The sequence below is a fragment of the Neovison vison genome, chromosome 9, assembly GCF_020171115.1.
Source record: "Neovison vison isolate M4711 chromosome 9, ASM_NN_V1, whole genome shotgun sequence".
In the NCBI taxonomy this organism is placed as follows: Eukaryota; Metazoa; Chordata; class Mammalia; order Carnivora; family Mustelidae; genus Neogale; species Neogale vison.
In genome coordinates, this window is record NC_058099.1 from 92850001 (window position 1) to 92870526 (window position 20526).

Here is a 20526-nt window from a genome sequence, read left to right on the forward strand (position 1 = left end):
GAAGCCAGCAAAGCAGAAAATTTCCTGCCGCATTCTACATCCGGGACAATGTGAAACTGTCCTTTTGATTAAGTGGGGTTTTTTCTTTGTTTTGGTTTTTTTTGTTGTTGTTATTGTTGTTTTGTTTTGTTTCGTTTTGCGGGGAGGAACATCCCCCAGGACTCCTGGACTTGGAGTCAGAACATCCTTGGCTTCTCAGCTAGGGCGTCTGCATTCCCAGCTTTTAAATATACACACCACGAGATTGTGCGCCAAGAGAAAGAGTGACATACGCACATTCTCTTTCACCCTTCCGCTGTTAATAACTGTCACAGTTCTACCTAGTTAATTGTGGTTTGAGCGGATGCACCACCCAGTGCAGCACATGAGTGGATCCAATCGAGTGAGGTTACATTTACTTGTAATCCTCCTCCCTCCCTTTCCAATTTCTTTGATGATTTTTCCCATAAGTGCGTAAGTGGCGGGGACTTTAGGAGAACAGGCCGCTCCTCCTAAACGTGATTCAGACCATATGCTTTCTACATTCATTCCCGCTTGGGCTTTTCTTCTCTGCACTAACTGCTAACACGTTATAGTCACCTTGAAATTTCCTCTGCTATTTTCCAATTAAAAGCTTAATAGCCCTGGAAACGGAGTTCATGTGGTGAAGTTTACCATAGCCCCTTGTTCTGAAAGGCTTTCTGCTGGGATCCCATTATGTGCTTGAATAAACCCTTTCTGCAAACAGAAATGGGACTCGGGGTTGTCAGGTGTTGGGTTACAATAGACTTTGAGGCAGGGGACATTTTACCAACATAAATACAAACCTGTTCCTATAGGGAGATGTTGTCAAATACTGGGATATGGAAAACATTCCCATCAAATATGAGAAAAGGATTATTGCGCTATATCAAATGAGTATTTAGGTCTCAGTCCCCGATGTGCACTGGAGTGAAACGGGGCCCCGGACCAAATAATGCCGGACTGTTCGAGTGGCAAAGGGATGGGGTGGCTAGGTGACTGAAGGAGGAAAGGAGGTCTCCTTAGTAGTGGGAATGACCCCCCCAAAAAAAAATCTGTTTTGAGAACTGTTCATTTCCTAAAAAAAAAAAAAAAAATCCTTTACTCCCAAGTTACTTATACGCCCTAGTTACCCTGACCATTTGGAGAAAATTGGGAGTCGTGTCTGAAAAAAGGTCCATGGTCTCTTCACTCCCAAGAGACCCGGAGATTTCCGCGCGAAAGTTCCCAGGTTTCAGTGTCATTTTAGACCCTCCTTGTCTTTACCTGAAGGGACTGCCAACATCCCACTTCCCAGCCCCTGGCCCCCAGGGGTTCCGGTGACCTCTGCCTCCAATCCCGAGAGTTTATGAAGTTCCTTCCAGCTGTAGTGTTTTAGGGTTTGTTTTCCTAGCGAAGGTTGGAAGCAGAGGGCTTGAGGTGGGGGATGGGGTGAGAGGCGCCCGAGGGGTCTGTGCTGACGCAGCTTTGGGGCAAAGCCTCCCAGGGGTAGTACTCTAGCATCAGGGTTTCCTGCCCACGCCCCACCAGCAAGCTAGCATCCAGCGATCCCCCACTCCAGGACAAGTCTGTAAAGAAGGAGGGCTAAGGGCTTCAAGGGAAACGCAAAGGAACTCGCCAACCGAGTTCGCTTTATAATCCTCCTCCCTTCCCGGAATCACCCTACGGGCGGAGGGTTGGCCGCCAGGACGCGGGGCGACCCTTTACTTGAATTCACAGCAAACACAGAGGGACGTTTTCCTGTTGCTTGTTTGCTTTCAGGGCAGTGCAGAGAGAAACGGCCTCCCCGAGGGGACGAGGGGCGCTGTGCGGGCGAAGGGTTGGCCATGGCTGAGGACTGGCCTCGAATTCGACTCGCCCGACCTCCAGGAGATGAGCTCAGTGTCCTCTCAGGAGCCTGCGGAAAGAAGGCTCGGGAATGCCGTCTCCCCCCCGCTTTGCACGGACCCTTTTGTGCTCCCTGCACCGTCTCACCCTCCTGTTTTTGTTTGTTTCTTTGTTTACTTGCGTGTGTTTGTGTGTGTTTGTGTTTGCTTAGGCTTCCCGGTGCATTGCTGGCGTCTGCATTAGGCCAGACCCGTACTGGTAGATCAGAGACACGCCGGTAACAGCTTCAAGCAAGTGTGATGCGGCCCCCGCGAGCGCGGGCGCTCTTCCAGTCCCAGCCAAAGACGCTGGGCTGGGGGGAGGGGAGAACGGCCCCGTCTCGCATCCGTAACTCAGTCGCGGAGTCTGCGGGGGTTTGAGTGAGGGGACTCCAGATCTCGGTTTGGTGGCACGGTGGCCGCTGGGCAGAGCGGAGCCGGGATCCTCACATCCGCTAACTCGCGGGGCGCGAACGTGGCTCCTCCGTCCGCTCTCGGAGGGGTTAGACCCGGCTCTTAAGCAAATCTTCCACAGGAGCACTTCCGGGCCTTTCAGGACAGAAGCTGTTTTTCACTAAAACCTGGGGAGGAGGGTAGAGAAACAGAATCAAACGCCCGAGAGGGAGGACTGTTTTTTTGAAATGGGTGGTCATCCTTGGGCCAGCAGGTTTTCATCAACATTCATTTTATTCCACAGCAGCAAAAGAGAAAAAAATGTTGCAAAGGGAAATCAAGGAAACCAAAATTTCCCGAACCAATCCAACCGCCCTAACCCGATGCTATTCGCCAGCGGCCGCACGGCCGGACTCGCCCCAATTTAAAACCGTCTCGGCTCTGGCCAAGTCCCGAGCGCACCCGCCACGCTCCGCTAGGCTCCGGATCTCGAGGAGCCCTCCCTGCGGCCAGGCGTGGGCTTGAAAGCGGCCTCGGGCTGGGTGCCGCCAGAGCAGGCCTGCGGGGCGAGGGGCTGGTGGGGGGGGGACGAAGGGGAGCGGCCACCTCACTGGCCTACGGGCACCCCACCCTCACTGCGTCTGGTCCACCTCTAACCCTCCCCGAGGGCACCGCCGCGTCCCGGAGCGCTGCCGTACGGCAAAGCGTAAGCAGCTTGGCGCAGGGGGCCGTGAGCGCCCCCGCCAGAGGGGCCTGGCTGCAGGTGGCAAGGAAGGTGAAGTGCAGGGGACTCTGGGGGCGCGAGCGGAAGGGAAGGAGGAAGGCGTGGAGTGGGGTGGAGAGTGGGGAACGCAAGGAGATCGGGACCCCGGGGTTGGGGGGGGCAGGGGGAGGGAGGAGCGGTGGGGGGAGGGCGGCGGAGGAGGTGCTGCGGCCGGCCTGCGCGCGCGGGAGCTGCAGACCGGCTGGCTCAGACCGCAGCCAGAGCTCCCGCCGGCTCTCCGCAGCCGCCGCAGCGCCTCGGCGAGGGAGGACGTGCCGGCCGAGGCAGCCGCTGACGGAGGCGCGACGCGCGGGGGGTTGCCGAGCACCCTTGGGAGGCTGAGGCTGCGGGCGCCGGGGGATCCGTGAAGACGGCGGCGGCACCTCCCGCCGTCTCGGAGCGCACGCGGCCGCCGGGGCTGCGGGACCGAGCAGCGCTCCGCCCGCCGGGCGCCCCGGAGCCGGCCTCGCTGCCCCGCGGTCCAGCGCCCCCTGGCCCGCTGCCGCAGCCAGCCCGCCTGCTCTTCCTGGAGCCCGGGACATGAACGGCTACGGCTCCCCCTACCTGTACATGGGCGGCCCGGTGTCGCAGCCGCCGCGGGCGCCCTTGCAGCGCACGCCCAAGTGCGCGCGCTGCCGCAACCACGGCGTGCTGTCCTGGCTCAAGGGCCACAAGCGCTACTGCCGCTTCAAGGACTGCACCTGCGAGAAGTGCATCCTCATCATCGAGCGGCAGCGGGTCATGGCCGCGCAGGTGGCGCTGCGCCGGCAGCAGGCCAACGAGAGCCTCGAGAGCCTCATCCCGGACTCACTGCGCGCCCTGCCCGGACCCCCGCCGCCGGGGGACGCCGCTGCCGCCCCGCAGCCGCCGCCGACCTCGCAGCCGTCTCAGCCGCCGCCGCCGCCACCGCGGCCCGTCGCCGAGCTGGCTGCGGCCGCCGCGCTGCGCTGGGCCGCGGAGCCCCAGGCCGGGGCGTTGCAGGCGCCCCTCGCCAAGCCAGGTAAGAGTGTCTGCGGGGCGGGAGCCGGGCGCGGCGCGTCGGCGAAAACTTTGCAGCGGCCGCGGCGGCTTTGGCTGGGAGGCCCGCGGGAAGCGTCGGGCCTCACCGCCCCGCTCTCGCCGAGCCGGTTCTCTGTCTGGGCGCAGGCCGGCCTTCGGCTGGACCCGCAGCCGGCACAGCCCAGGCACCCGCGGGCAAGGCGACTCGGGCGAGGCACACGGCGGGCGAGACTGGGCGTCGGGCTCGCCAAACGCCTTCCCCGGGGGAACGTGGCCGCAGCCGCCGGTAATTAAAGAGATCGGAGCACGACCAAGTTAAAACCCACGCGGGCACACAGCCCACGGCGCGGCCGGGCTTTTCTGGCTGCGGCCATAGAGGGCCTTGCCTTGGGAGGTTGGGACAGACAGGGGCAGGTCACTCTAGCTAGGCCAAGGTTTGACCCAGTCCGAGCTGGGCCTGCTTCTCTGGCCCCAGGAAGCTGGAGTGAACCCGAAGGCTTTCTAGTAAGGCGCGGACTATGGCTTCCAGCTTCTTGTGATGTGTGGAAGGAAGCCCTATTTAGAAGCTCAGTGAAATGGACCAGAAAGCTTCCTGAGCTGGTATGGGGGACCCCAAATCTGGCGCACCCAGCTCTTACAGATCTCAGATCTTTGAACGCAGTTTCTCAGGCTGCCCTCAGCGGTCTCTCGGGTCTAATGAAGTACAAATGAGACTTGTCATCCGGCAGGGAAGAACAACTCTGTCCAGAGCTTTTCCAGGGGTTCTCAGTTCTCCGGGCCAAGCGGGCCTCTTGCTACCAAGCGGCAGATTGGGAGCAAGGGCTCTCTTACCTCCCTCTCCTCTGCGGGGCTACTGTGGAGAGGGTGGGTCTCACACCCCCACTTCCCTGCTTCCATCTGCTTCCTCTCTCTGGGCCACAGACCCTGGATGAATCTCTTTCCTCCTGGGGCATCTCTAGCTTGCTGTCCTGCCTAGCACAAGGGCTCCTGTGATTTTAGGCTCTTGGAGTTCAGTGGACACGTATTTGATGTTTCCCTTGGAAACGACCAAGTCTACACAGGTAAAAAGCACATCTTCCCAGGAAGGGGAGTAGGGGCTATAGTGAAATTTGGCGAGTGCAGGCCCTGGAAGGGCCAGAGGCCTCTTGTGTGGACCTCTGATAGAGCTTCTGGTTACACCACCTTTCCCCCCAAAAAGACATTGCCCTTGGTTTCTGGAGAGACGCCTTCAGGGGATAATAAGGGTAAGGGGATAGGCAGCCGGGCCGGCACAGGTCTGTCGGCTGTCCTGTTGCTCACTTACGCTCTGCAGGCTTGAAGCCCTGAGAATATCTATGTGAAGAGGAGGACTGGGCATTAGTGGACGGAGGACAGTTTGCTGAACTCGGAATTTGTGGATATCTAATCCAAAGTAGGCTATAAGCATAAGTGCGAGTAATGCGCGGCCCCCATCCCCCATGCCTTGGCGATCTTTTGTCCGTCTCCTCTCTTTGTATTTCTACATTTGCCGTAGAGGCAGGGGAGGCGGGGAGAAAGGGTCTCAAAGATTCTTTTTGCTTTTCTCCTTTAAGTTAGGACAAGTAACCAGGACGGTTGTGTCTCAGTTCCAGAAGTAACTTTTCTTAACCTTTCCGATTCCAGTTTTCCCTGGCTCCGTTTCCCCAGCAGCCTAGCAGGAGTCAGCGAGTCTGTCCCCTTGGTAGGATTTTGCAGTGGCCATCTGCTGTGGGGGGGGGCACCCCAAGGGGGGGCACCCCAGGGGCATTGGGTTCTGGAGTCTTTGTCCAAAGGGGATTCTTTCACACCCTGTCGTCTTCAAACGGTCTTTGGGATAGCCAGAGTTCAAGGCTTCTAAAGAGTCGCAAAACCAAAACAACCGGGGGAGGAGGGGTCATGAGAGCAGGAAGGAAGGCGGGCAGCGTAGCAGCTGTGGTAGTGAGCTTTGGGGGAATCAAAGAGGGAGACAGATTTCAACTGGAGAAACCAGCCTTGGTGCACTCCCTCTTCCTTCAAACCAATTATTTCGGGGATGGCCTGAGCCTTCCGAATCGAAAACAAGTAATCATAAAGGAGACCAGGCTTTGGGGCACCCGAGGCATCAGGAACTAAAAGCCCAGTTTCCAACTTCTCATTCCTCAGACTCCATACTTTGCACATTCGTTTATATAACTTTTGCTCTCTTCTTTCAACGGGTCTGACCCCGTTGCTCCATGCTTTTAAAAAGCAGCCGATCAGCAATCCAAAGGTGGGAGCCGATCACCAATCCACAGATAATGTATCCCATTAGGAAAGCAAGCCCACAGATGGACCCGTTCCATGCATTGCTTCATATGGAGGAAGCCCATTTGGGGTTTAAGTTAGGGAAAACTGTCTAGTGTGGAGACCGGTTGCTGTTTGTATCATGCCTTTTTGCAGGCTTCTTGTAATGTATTTGTAAGTAACGTACTATGCGAATCCAGCAGCCTATCGGATACTCCTGGACAAGTAGCTCTCTGCATTTAGAGAACTAAGAGACCCTCTGTTAGAATAGTAGGTCCACGTGTACTTAAGTTCACAGACCATTAGGCACCTCCATGTCTCCTGGTGCATTATAGGCCTGTGTTTGTTGTGCTATCTGTGCCAAAAATGCCGCTGGTTCTTTTTGCAAAGGGCCTCTTGAGTGCATAGCTATGGACACAGAGGCTTTTCTGCTGCTGGGTACAAACACAGGTGCACAAACGCAGGAGTCTCTCCCTCTCCAGAAATCTTTGAGAAACCCGCCCGCCCTAGAGAAGTGTATGTTTCTTGGGCACTGCTGGAAGAAAAACATCCACTGGGGGAGTGACACGGTCACACCACAGTTCAGTTGTGTTGCTGAAAGAAATCTCTATCCCAAAATTCCGCTTCAGATTCTCTAAGGGAAGGGGGGTTATTTTATCTAACAGCGGAGAACGCTAAGCATCCCTGTCAATATGGCCGTGGCCTTCAGGAGACTTTGCACACTCTAACGTTATGACTTCCAGTTCCGGACTGGAGCGTTCTTTTTTCCTTCTGGGTGTGCATTTCCCATGCTCCTTGATTATCGTTTAGGACTGACCTCATAGTACTCGGTTTTGATTGAGCCCCAAATTCTAATTTAAGCTTCTTTGTACCACTGACTCACTTACTCTCCTAAATTCCCTCTTTGTCCTCCTCACCCTCTCCCCATGCCCCCTCCCTCATGAAAATATCATGGGAAGTGTGAACCTTCTTCAGCTCTTAGTGTATCTGAGTCAGCAGCTTCAACCAGCCAAGCCAGCCTTTCAGGACCTGGGCTCAAGAGCCGAGGCAAGTTAAGGGTCGCGACCAAGGTGAGGAGCTTAAGTTACAGTCCTGTGTTCTCCTCCCTTCCCCCACCCCAGCTTTTCCCCCAGAAGCGTGTCCTGAGTCCCCCAAGGGCTGTGCAAGGAAATACCTGTGGCTATAGCGTCTTCCTACATTTGTCTACACAGTGAGTAGGTGCACAGGTTCTCTGAAATGCTCTTAAAGGAAAAAGAAATAAAAAACGGCATAATTGGTTAGGAACCGAACAGGATCAGATAGGATAGAAGGAGCTCCTTTTCTGTGCGTTTCTCCTGAAGAGGAGCAAACAGTAGGGAGAAAAGGACAGTGTGGAAAACTGTCTTTAAATAATTTTACCTCTTGCTGGACTCCTCTTAGCAACTTAATGCTGGCTCTGTGTTTTTTTGCCCCAGCTTGATTGAGTCCTGTCCCATCTGCTTCCTAATATTTAATTTTACTCTATTTATTTATTTATTTATTTATGTATTTGAAGAAGAGACAGACGCACCTGCAAGTGTAGTGATTGTTGCAGGATCACTGGTCCAGGCCAGAATAGGAAACTCTGGTGCTCACAGGCTAAAAGAAAACGAAAAAAGTGGGAAAGACTTCAAAGTCATTCATCAAGCCTAGTTATGAATTTAAATAAAAGCGGGGGGGGGGGTTTTCTGGTTATTTAGGATGGCTTGACCTGGGGCGTGGAGCCTGACTCACAGTTGCCCTCTGAAACTGGAACACCGACCCAATGCAGACAATCTAGCGGTCCCCTACTCCTGGCCCCTCGCAAACCTTTCCCCGAGGCTGGTGCAGGAAGGGGGTGGGTGGGTGGGGAGACGCAGGGCGCACAGCTGGGGGGGGCATGAACTTGCAGGCGGTGGGCCCCGGGGCAGCGTCTGGGAGGAGGCCCCCACCCCGCGGCACCCATGCCTGCGCTTTCCTCTCGGAGGGCCGCGGAACGGGCACCCCAGGAAAGGTGTGCGCAGCGGCGGCGGCACGGCTGCCCTGGGCCGCTGTCCCCTACCACCCGGTCTGTGTCCCGGGGACACTGCAGCCGGCGGCTCGGGCCCGCTCCCAGGCCAGCACCTTCCCTGGCTGCCTCGGGTGCCGCGGGCTCCCTCCAGACTCACCGGGCGGCGAGGGCAGGGCCCGGTTGTTGCGCGCTGCGCCGGGGAGAAGCCGGCGGCCCCTCCGCGCCCTTCCCGCTCCGTCCCTGCTGCCGCCGCGGCTTCGGTGGCGGCCAGACCGACCACAAAAGCGTGCACTGAGGCAAACCAAAAATAGGATGTCACTATTGCCCGGGGCACACTTCGACTGAAAAACTTCCAGTACTCATCTGAAGTTCAGATTTAACTGGGCGTCCTGCCGTTTTGTCCGGCAACCCCAGCCCCAGTCACCCCAAGGGTGCCCTTGGGGGTGGGGTGGCTCCAGTTCGACCACCAGCTTCTCGCTGTCCGTGGGGGCCCTCCTGTCCCTCTGGCGGCGCCAGGACAGGGCTGGCCGGAAAGAGGAGCGCGTGGTCCTCGTCTGGGAACCGCAGGTCGGCTGCCAGCCAGGAGCGAACCCCCCCACCCCAGCTCGCTCCTCTGGGTTATAAATCTGGCGGATAGCCGGGCTCAGGACTTACACAACCAACTTTTCTTCTCCCTGATGGATGAGCTCCCGGGTTTAAAAGATTACAGTAATCACAGGAGGACAGTGTAAATCGAATCCGATAGCAATAACTTTCGGGGAAGGTCAGGCTCAAGTGAAATGTTACCAAGCAACAGGCATTTTGTTTGCAAAATACAATCAAAGAGCACTGATGAGAAATTCTTCCTGCCGCCAGTCAGCACTTTCTGCTAACGGCTTTACAGAGAGAGAGTGAGTTCGTCTTCATAAATCAAGGCTTGGGCAGGACTTGGAGCCCCTTTCTGGAAATGTTGCTCCTCTTCCGGACCGGTGCGTGTGTGGAGGTTGGAGCTCCTCCTGTGTTTGCCGGCCTCTCCTCTCCCTCTGTCCTCTCTCCCTCCCCTCTTGTCTTCCTCCTTTCTTGGGCTTTTTAACCTGCTCTGGCACCTCCGGTCTCGGGATTGCCATGCCTCGTCCCACGTGGGTCTCGAACTGGGCTCCCGTGCATGCTCGGTCAGGTCGTCCTCCGTCCTTCACCCTGGGATCACCCTGTCACTCTCCAGTCCCACAGGCTTGTCCGAGTGCCGCAGACTTCTCCAAAGCAACTAATGGGAAAGGAAAACCTGTGTGGGTTTTTGTTCCCTTTTGACTTTATCATTAAACAGCTGTTTTAAAAATGAGCACAATCAACTACCGACTCACCAGTATTATGGAAAACGGAACGTTCAGAATGGGTCAGTTCTGTACTGAATCTCTGATTTCTTTTTTGGACGGCAACGACTAGGCAGGACTACATTTTATGAAGCTGGGATTAGGCTTCTGCTCTCCCCCCCTTTAGTACTTTTATTAGTTCGCTATGTGTGTTTGTTGCAACCATTGTCTCTACGCGGGAATGTTTACAGCAGTTTGAACTCTGTGAATACGCCCTAGTCCGCCCAGCTGCTGGCTTTTGAGTTACTGGCTGTATTTCAATGTAAAATTTGACCAACCACGCAGATAACGTGGAACTTTTACAGAAGAAGATTTATACTGTAAGTGTCTCAGGGACCAAGAGGCAATGTTTTGATCAGCTCTGTATCATCTTACATAATACATTGCCTGGGCATGTAGTAAGAGATGTAAGGGTTTTTGTTAAATGGATGGATGAATGAATAGCCAGCTGCATTTTTATCAGTTCCGAATAAACTTGGAGATTTATAGATCATTTTCCTCTTGCTTCTTGAAAAGTGCTCCTGAGTCACCAGAGGGGTCAAAACTAAATTTTTGCAAGACCTACAAAGTCCACAGTTGTGAGACTTATTTCCTTAAGGTCTGACCTTTCTATACCAAGGTTCCCCCCGCCAAATATTGATCCCAAGGAAGCACCCGAGGAAGCATCCCGAGGAAGCGTGTTAATGATTTTTTAAAAAGCAAAGCATGACAACTGTGTACTTTTCACAAGTTCCCCCACCTCTCAACCCAGGAAGAAAAAGAAAGATTTTCCACTGATATTCATTCCCTGTTGTACTTAAGATTTTCAGCCACTCAGGGTGTTTTTAATGAGTCAGCACTTCCAGTGTGAGATAAAGATAACAGAAAATGTAAAAAAGTGTGTCTCCGGTTAGCATCCTGACATCTCTTCTAGAAGCACCGTCCTGCTTGGGCTCCTTCCTGTCATTGCTGTAAGATTTGTGTGCTTGGAAAACCACCCATCAGGGAACAGTTAGAGGTGTGTACCCAAAGATCGTCAACAGTAGAGGACATACAATCCATGTTCTAAACTGTGTGACATGATTTCAGAAGGAAAAAAAAAAAAAAGTTCAGTGACTTTTGTACTAGGAAACATTCCTCTCTATACCAATGCTTTTGTATTTTCATTCAAGATAATATTTTTTTAAAGATTTTGTTTATTTATTTGACAGAGATCACAAGAAGGCAGAGAGTCAGGCAGAGAGAGAAGGAAGCAGGTTCCCTGCTGAGCAGAGAGCCCGATGTGGGGCTCAATTCCAGGACCCTGAGATCATGACCTGAGCCCAAGGCAAAGGCTTTACCCCACTGAGCCACCCAGGCGCCCCTGGGTTTTGCAGATATAATTGTATAGAATGGATAAAACCCACCACATTCAAGTGTGAAAGTTTTTCCATTTTTATGTGTATGTTTATTCCACATATGTGGTAGGCTTCCCCAAAATATTTGAAAAGAATACCTAGGTTTTTTTTTTTTAGTATGTGACTACATTTTCGCATAAAAACGTCTTCTAAAGGAGGAAAGATTTTGCAAACTGTAGTTTTAGATTGGAAGTTACTTTTGTGTGAGTGTTAAGTTTCTCTCCCTTGTTAAAGTCTTTAGTGAAAGGGAAAAAGAAGTCTTGTAGCTATCTTCAGGCTGATGTATGTATTTTCTGAAGTTGGTAGTATTATTGTTGATAGAAAAAGTTTCCTTCTTAATCAAGTATCTCCTTATTTTACATACTTTGACCTGAGTGAAGGGTTTAGTTCCTGGGTGGCTAGGAATATTTCTCTATCATGAAAAATATGAACTTGAAGAGTGAGTAGTAAGATTTTTCAAATTCCTGGATGTTTAAACATGAGAAACAGCAGACTGTATAACTTTCAGTAGGGGATTTGGAATTTCCCATGAAATTGGTTTCTTTCTACTTTTTGGGTAGAAGGTCTGGGTTTCTGCACCCATATTCTAGGGGTAAAAATGTTATCAGTTGGAGTATATTCTTGTTCTGTATGTTCTAGGAATTAGTGTGTCAGTTTCAAGAAGAAAGAAGGTAAAGTGTCTGGGGGACCATTTCCCTTTTCATTCTGTTGGTTGGCAGTGTCACATTTCTGTATCTAGAAAGGCCTTTGTGTTTCAAGACAACACGAACATTTTATAAAGTTCATTTTGGGGGGGGGAACCCTAGAGATGTAAAGCAACACCTGTTATTAAATTACATTTTATCGCTGGGCTCGAAACCCACCCTCTATAATTACTTGTGAAAGTCTGTATTTATAGAATAATGTACAGTACATCTAGTTTAGGTACAACAGGTCAACCACTAGTAGGTCGTGCCACAAAATCGCGTGGGCTCCAAGCTCTGCCCTTCAGAAATGGTGGTGGTGAGGAAGGATTCTTGGCACAAGGTGAGAGGCTAGTCTACTCACGCCCAGGTTTGTAACCCCAGCAGCCTGGGCAGGGGACAGGGATCCTGCTCCCCGGACAGCCTGGGGCAAGACTTTATGGGCTGATTCTGAGCAGGAGAGCATTGGTTGTGCCCCACTCCTTGGTTCCTTCAAGGTCTTCTGTCCTCCCTATGAATGTAGTATGAAGAGTACTTAGCTCAGGAGCTTGGAATGTCCTGAATTTGTAGATTTGGTTCCTGGGACACCCTGTTTGCTTTCTTCACCATGTGACCCTAGCCTGGACACGGAGCCGGAGAGGCCAGCCTGACTGATACCTGAGAAGAGAGCATGGATGAGTCAGCACCACTCCCAGAGAAGCAGCCAGAAGCACGTGCTGCTCCCGGCATGCCACTGTGGCACTGTGGGGTTGGGGGAGGGCAACGGAGAACCAAGAAAATCAGACAGGCAGGGTTTTTTTGCAGGCTGGGGGTGCCCAGCTGGTGAACAAGCTGGCCCATATGCGATTGTCCTGTGGCCTCTTCTGCAGAACAGGAACACAGGTACCAAGGTGGAATCTTGCATCGTCAGATTCCGCATCCTGTCACCCAGGGTCCAGGAGACTGGGATAGCGTATCCTTGGCCATTATGGAAAAATGGTGGATGTGTCCGATTTGCCAGGACATCATTCTCTAGCTTCTGTCTGGCCAAACCTTTGCTCTTGGAATCACTTTCTTCTGGAGGCTGGCATGTTCTGTGAAACGGTGAATTTGGTGATAGACCTCAACACACTTTCCATAAATGGAAAACTTATTTTCCATTTGGCAGCTCATACGGGGTGGGAAAAATTATCATATCATATTATATTTCATTTTATTTTTAAGGTAAACTCTACCCTTAACATGAGGCTTGAACCTGGAGATCAAGCGTCAAGTACTCCACAGGCTGAGCTGGCCAGATACCCTGGGAAAAATTAACTTTTAGCATAGGAAGCCATTTTTAGGTTCACTCATTTAAAAAACAGCTCGGTTTTGAGCTTCCTGGCTGTACTTATGTACCTTTTATTTCCTAGAAGAACCAGTTGTTTCTCTTGCTTTCCAAAAAAATGTCACCATCCCTTACACTGCGGTGACACTGTGTGTCCTATTTCTCTCTCTCTCTTGTTTTTAATTATGGTAAAGTATACATGCCATAAAATTTACTATCTTAACTGTTTTTAAGGGCACAGTGTAAGGGCACTAAGTACATTCAGGGTGTTGTGCCACCACCATTGTCCATTTCCAGAACTTTCTCATTATCTGAACGCCTGTGACACGGTAAGTCCCAGTCCCTCTTCCCCGGCCCTGCTGACAACCATTCCACTTCCTGTCTCTGTGAGTTGGTCTGTTCTAGGGACCTCGTCTAAGTGGAACCCTAGAATATTGTCCTTTGTGACTGACTGACTTCACATGGCATATTCTCAGGGTTCATCCTCATCATAACATGGGTCAAAATTTCATGCCATTTTGAGACTAAATAATATTCCACTGTATATACGTACCAGGTTTTCTTTGTCCGTCTGTCCATCCGTGGACACCTGAGTTGCTCCACCTTTGGCTACTAGGATGTTGCTACGATGAACCTTTGTGTGCAGTACGCATCCTGCTGGATAGGAAGCAAGTTCTTTCCTGGCTGTGTTTGCTCTTCTCCTTGTCCGTGCATCTCCTCTGCCCAACGAGCTACGTCCCCCCAGGTGGGGACCAGTCTTAGACTTCCTGGTATTTTTCACCTCCTTTTTTTTTCCTGTTTCCCTGAGTATCTTGCATATTACAGGGATGCAAATACTTGATACTGATAAGACTAGGTAAAGAAAGCTTAGAGGTACACAGTATTTAAAGCACAATTTTAGTTTAATATTTACCTGGGGCACGTCTTTGACTTGTTTTCCCAGGCTCCACTGAGGAGGGGGGCGAAGTCCAGTCGTGTGTTGAGGCCGGTGCTGGGTGAACACACGGTCCCTGTCCACTCGTTTTCCAGTGCTTAATAATAGAGTAAGCGCTAGGAGGAACTGACCGGTCAGGAGTCCCGATAACGTAGATAGGTCTGCCCATTAGAATGTGAATGTGTGGAAGCTTTTTTGTTGTGGCTTTTCTCTCTTGGATGAAGAACAAATACCTGTTCACTGAGGAGATGGCATCAGGGTCCCCCGTCCTGCGGAGTTGCAGGAGGCAAGATGGCAAACTCCTCTTACAAAAATAGGTCTTGAGCGCGTCCCAGAGGTGTTGCAGAAAGCCAAGTTGGCTTTGTATCTGTGAGCCGAGGATGACCCCTGCATAGCAGGATGACCTTGTATTGGAAAAAGCGGTAGTTTACTTAAAATGCGATTTGGGTTAAGTGTGAATTTATATCAGACTTAAGACTGCAGGTCGCGCTGATAAGAGTTTAAGCCTGTTTTAAAATGCATTTACCGTTGCCAGACACACACCGGTTGCTCTGTGAAGAATCAACATTTTGTTTTTCCTTCATATTGAAAATAAATCCCACATTAGAAGAATGTTCCTAAATGGGCCTTTGTTTAAGGCTTTTGAAACAAACAACAATACATTGGAGGAGGGAGATTTTTGGAGCCCCAGTGATGAGATGTCACCGCTGGCTTTCTAAGGCCAGTCAGGTGTGCCCACAGAGAAGGCGACAAGGAAGCCATTCAGGCTGGGCTGTAGAAAACACAGGCAGACCAAATGTTTACAACCTGACAACTGGGTCATTAATAATTTTCATCTTTAGATCAGTTACACTGGCTCTGAGTAGAGACAGCCAGTCAGTGTTTTCAAAAGGATAAAAATCTACTTGCATCTAGTGTGCCAGTAAAGAATACGTCCTTTTATTATAAAGGTCTGTTGGCATTTCCTACTGCAAGCAAATCCAGGCTACCCCCTTCTGCCTGCTTGGCGCTGTGATACCAGCCCTTTGCGGGGGCAATGTCTTAGGTCAAAATGCTAAATTTGGAGCTGTTCTAGTTTCCAGCAAATCTTCCAAAAATCTTGGGACGCTTCCCCCCAACTTTTGGTATAATTCAAGAAGGTGTCTTTCAATCCTTTCCATGAACCTTACTAATAAAACAGTTCATGAAATGGTTTTCCCTCTTTACCCCTACGGTCCTGGAGTTATGGGCTCCTTGTTTCATGGGTGGGTCATGTCCCCTGTTCAATTTGACAGATCTCTCCAGCCATTTCCTCCCTGTCCTGTGACCTACCCTGCCATTCAGAATTCACAGCTGGTTTTGCTTGACCCTTAGTGCAAGGTGCGGGGAAGTCAGGTCTGTCACTCCCTGGAGTGGCTTTGTAAGAAAGATTTCAATGAAGAGAGGCCTCTTTCTGGCACTTCTACTGATTAGTTATTGTACCAGGTAACCCGAAGGAACACAGGACCAGTTCACAAGACCTGTGTAATGCAAAATCTGCCTATGGGAAATGGATTTATAATGTGAAAATCCCCTTCTATGGATAAAGGATCCTGCACCCGCTGCTGACGTCCCTGGGTAACACCAGCCCCCTCGTTTGCAGAAAAAGAACCAGAAGACAAACCTGAGCTCATTTTCCCGTTCTTCCCTGGGCTGTGTTGATCCCTAAACCTGCAGAGGTCCCTATTTAGATCGTGATTGCTATAACAGCTACATCTTTTATGGTTATAGGTACCGGATCCCTGTCCTGTGTTCAAGGCAAGCCTCTCTGTGCACATCAGTCTGAGAAGTCACTCCAATTTCTAGATTTTTATGTAGTCTGCCCCCTCTCCCCACATTGGCCAACGAGGTGGTTTGGATTCTTCTTAAAGGCTTTTGGAACAGGGAGTGCCTGCCTGGCTCCGTCCTAGAGCCTGTGACTCTTGATCTCAGGGTCATGAGTTCAAGCTTCACATTCGGTGTAGCGATGACTTAAAGAAAAAAAGAAAGAAGGAAAAGAAAAGGAAAGATAAAGAAAGGCTTCCGTGTGTTGAAACCCACCCAGTGGCATCCGCCCTTCCCAACGGCCTGTGTGCGGCTCTCCCCTAGCGCACCTGTTCCTCTTCGTGCACCCCGGGGCAGGATTAACCCAGCTGTTCTCTGCTTTTCAGACTTGACCGAAGAGCGGCTGGGGGACAGCAGCTCGGCCGACAACACGGAGACCTTCAGCGACAAAGACGCGGACCAGAGGAGCTCCCCAGATGTGGCCAAAAGCAAGGGCTGCTTCACCCCGGAGAGCCCCGAGATCGTGTCCGTGGACGAGGGGGGCTACGCGGTGCAGAAAAACGGAGGCAACCCGGAGAGTCGCCCGGACAGCCCCAAGTACCACGGGGAGCAGAACCACCTGCTGATCGAGGGCCCCTCGGGGACCGTGTCCCTGCCCTTCAGCTTGAAGGCCAACCGGCCGCCCCTGGAAGTGTTGAAAAAGATCTTCCCCGCCCAGAAGCCCACGGTGCTGGAGCTCATCCTGAAGGGCTGCGGCGGGGACCTGGTGAGCGCCGTGGAGGTCCTGCTGTCCAGCCGCTCCTCTGTCGCCGCGGCCGCCGCGGACCGGGCCGCCGAGCCCGAGGGGCTGGTGCTGCCCTCCAACGGCCACATCTTTGAACACAGCCTGAGCTCCTACCCCATCTCCTCCTCCAAGTGGTCCGTGGGCTCGGCCTTCAGGGTCCCGGACACGCTGAGGTTCTCGGCCGACTCCAGTAACGTTGTCCCCAACCCCTTGGCCGTGCCCCTGCAGCATCCTTTCCCCCAGCCGCCCCGCTACCCGCTGATGCTGCGGAACACTTTGGCCAGGAACCAGTCGAGCCCCTTTTTGCCCAACGACGTGACCCTGTGGAACACCATGACCCTGCAGCAGCAGTACCAGCTGCGGTCCCAGTACGTGGGCCCCTTCCCCGCCAACTCGGCCGGCGTCTTCCGGAGCTCGCCCGTCCTCCCCGCGCGCGCCCCCGAGGACCCCCGCATCTCCATCCCCGACGACGGCTGCCCGATCGTGGCCAAGCAGCCCCTCTACGCCGAGGAGGACTACGACGAGAGGTCCGACTCCTCAGACTCTAGAATACTCAACACGTCCTCCTAAAGGCCGCTCCCTGCGGGGCGGCGTGACCAGGTGACCTTTTCTGTGCATTCGAACCCCGGGCCCGTCAGGAGAGGCCGCTTCTGTGTCCACCCTTTCCCTCTGTTTGACAAAGTGACTGCGCTTGATTCTATACCTTAGCAATAAAAAGCATAACTTATTTAATTTCTTGCACTTCATTGGGGAAAAAATGCCAAATAGCTCTGCTCTGTGGCTTTAGTGCTGAATGTTTATTGTCAAAGAGAGTCTGATGCTAAGAACAGTCTTGGGAAAGCCGGGTCCAGCGCAAGGTTTATTTGGGGAGGGAAGACGGGGCCAGCTTTGCTCCCAAACTCGACTCGGAATGTCCGACAAAACAGTATACTTGAACGCGGTTTTGTGAAAGAGGATTCCTCGGGATCTGTAAAAACGGAAGCTAGCGATTTCGGTTGCAAATGGACCTTATATTCTTATGCTAAAATTCCTTCTTGCATTTTAGAGAGACGCTGCACTTCAGGAGGGAGTGAACCGCTCACATGCTTATGTAAGCTCGGACAGTTTTCAGAGACAAACTCCATTAAGAATTCTTCTTTCCACATGGCTGAACTGAAACATGCGTGATGTCCGTGTAAAGCCCATCCCAGCTGTGAACTGCATGAAATGTATTGTGAAATGAACACAAGGTTAAGCTTTGTCAGGTGAATGTAGCATGCTGAGGGCTCTAGGAAAAAAAAAATAAACTAAGGAGACGATCTTCGTTTATGTCATTTCTGCTTGTGGAAAGAGGATCTCTAAAGAGAGAAATTTGATGTAAAAGCTGCTTCCTAGCACATGGATCGGGGGTCCCGGGGTCTGTTGAATGGGGACATTTCTTGAGAAATATGAATGAGAGTTTGGGGGCTGTGTTCAGAAAGAGGATTTCCTGTTTAAGAACAGAGCTCAGTCCAGTCCCTCCACTCCTCCCACTGCTCCAGCAGATGCGTCGTGAGGGCCTCGCATGTGTAAGAGAATGCTTTTGGTCTGCTCTTCCCCGAGTCACCTCTGCGTCAGTCCAAGCTAAGCAGGGATGATCATGGAGAGTCCCATTCAAAAAAAGTAAAGCTGAAACAATTTGCACCGTGAGGCGTACGTACTTAGCACGGTGCCCGACACAGAGAAAGCACTTGGTGAGAGCGATGATTGCTTTTAATCGAGCTCACTAGCTTTTGCATTCTTGATCCGATATTTTAAAAAGAGAGTTTTTAAACAATAATGCTCAGTGGTGCCCCACTATAGCCACTTCTCTTGCTACGTCTGTTCTTCAAAGTGCCTGAAAGCAAGGATGACCACTTAAGTCAGACAATAAACTTACAAAGGTGGATGGAGAAGGAAGTAAGGATGCAGAAAGAGCTCCCAAGGCCAGAGGAGTCCGAAGGGCTCTTCAGTCTGGAAGGGAGGACAGCAGGTCCTCTTGGCCCGTTTCTCCCTCAGCTGGGGGACAGGAGCTCCTATCAGCTGCCAGCCACTCCTGGAAGGGGTCCCAGAGGGATACAAAAGCTACTTAGGACCAAAAAAAACCCCCATCTCATCTTTCTTTTTTTTTTTTTTTAAGATTTTATTTATTTATTTGACAGACAGAGATCACAAGTAGGCAGAGAGGCAGGCAGAGAGAGAGGAGGAAGCAGGCTCCCTGCCGAGCAGAGAGCCCGATGCGGGACTCGATCCCAGGACCCTGAGATCATGACCCGAGCCGAAGGCAGCGGCTTAACCCACTGAGCCACCCAGGCGCCCTCATCTTTATTTCTATGGAACACTTTAGGAATGAGAATCTCTGATGGGAAAAATCTCATGTTAATTGGACTAATATGTGTTTCAAGGACATGAGTCCCTACCAGAGAGTTCTAAAGTACATACTCTTGTTGTTTGGGTTGTATCTTGACATTAGCATATGTGTCAAGGAAGAAAGTGAGGGACTGAAGAAGAAAACTGTTGGACCCCTGTTCTGGGACAGTTTATGTCCTGGTGCTGGGCTCGCGGGGGCCTACCCAGGCCGAGCGTATTTCCCAAGGTGTGTTCGTCTCAAACGCTTTCCTGCATTCATTTAACAAGCAACAGCGGAAGCAGGTCCCCTTGAGCCGATGGGGCTACGAAATCTGTCTGCAGCTGTTCCTTCTTCAGGGTGAAGGCCCCGGATGGAGCAGCCCCCGCCCTAAGGTGCAGTGTCTCTCCAGCGCGATTGCCCCGCCCCCAGCAGATCTCCAAACTTACTGACTCCCGACAATGGCCCGCAGCGTGGGGTCACCTGTAAGGCAGCGACCTCCTAGCCTAGTGCAGGTATGTTCGATCCGTGTACAGTCTTCTGAAGCAGAACTTGCTTGTTTTGGGGGTTAAGTGTGGTCGGGGGTCAGATGGGAGAAATCGGTTCAGATCCTGCGTGCCACAGTCGCTGTCCTGTTGCCAGAGTCCCCTCTCAGATCCTAGCTCAGCTCTCCAAGACCACCCTGCTCCGACCCTAACCCAGGGGCACTCAGTTGCTCCTTCGCATACAAGAGAAACAAGTCAGCCAGCTCCTTCTGGGGTGCTTGGCGGATGGCTTGTTAATCCACAGGAAACCAGGCCTCCCGCCTCCCCCGCTAGTGAGGACCGGCCAGAAGCTGGTCTTCAATGATTTGTTCACGCACGATGGGAGTGTGGGTGGGCCAGTCACCTTCTACAGGTTTGTCTGCAAGTGTGCTCCCCGCACCCCAAGGCTTCCCCTTCTAGTTTAGATTCCTGAGCCCTGCATGTTGAATTCAGGATCTCGGAGAGCCTCAGCACCTCCATTTTTACTGTCCTCCCCAGGTGTTTCTTCAATCACAGCGACGGGAGAACATCCCATCCTTAGGTTTTCCTCTCGGGTTCATGCGCCTTAAAGGGGCAGAGGGAGAGGTCAAAACGCCCGCGTCCTTCACTCCTGCCCTCCATGGAGTTCAAGGAACTTCAGGGCCAAGGTTAATGTTGGACTCAAGGACACATTTGGGATCAGAAGTGCCTGTTTTTGGAAACCCCTGATGGGCAAAGCACCTGATCTTAGCACAAATGCGCTCCCCTTTCCCTCAGGGAGACTGCCGCTTAAGGCTCCGGGATTCTCCAGTGCTGCCCGCCCTTCAGGTGTGCCCTGATTCCAAGTTTACTAGTGACACCTGGAAATAGGTTTCGCTCGGGAGCTGGAGCTCTGAGTTGTAAGAAACATTAATAATTCCCTCCCCGAGCCCTCCCTGTTTGACTAAGATAGAATTGACCTACAACATCGTATCAAATTCAGGGTTCACAAGCTGACAATTTGACTGCTGTACATGTTGCAGAATGATTTCCGCGGGAAGGTTAGTTAACCTCACATAATTAGGTTTGTGGGGGGGGGTGCGTGTGTGGGTGTGTGGTGAGAACATCTGTTCTCTTGGTACCTTTCAAGTGTACAATGTAGCTATAGTCACCATGCAGTGACTTGGATATCCAAAACT

The 20526-nt window shown here is 52.0% G+C and overlaps 1 protein-coding gene across 1 annotated transcript; it reads left to right on the plus strand.

Annotated features, from left to right (window-relative positions):
- Window positions 1–3561: 3561 nt before the first annotated feature.
- On the plus strand, window positions 3562–17071 carry DMRT3 (doublesex and mab-3 related transcription factor 3). Its single transcript, XM_044264346.1, has 2 exons — window positions 3562–4021; window positions 16104–17071. Exons 1-2 carry the CDS (start codon window positions 3562–3564, stop codon window positions 17069–17071), a joined length of 1428 nt encoding a protein of 475 aa, XP_044120281.1.
- Window positions 17072–20526: the final 3455 nt, after the last annotated feature.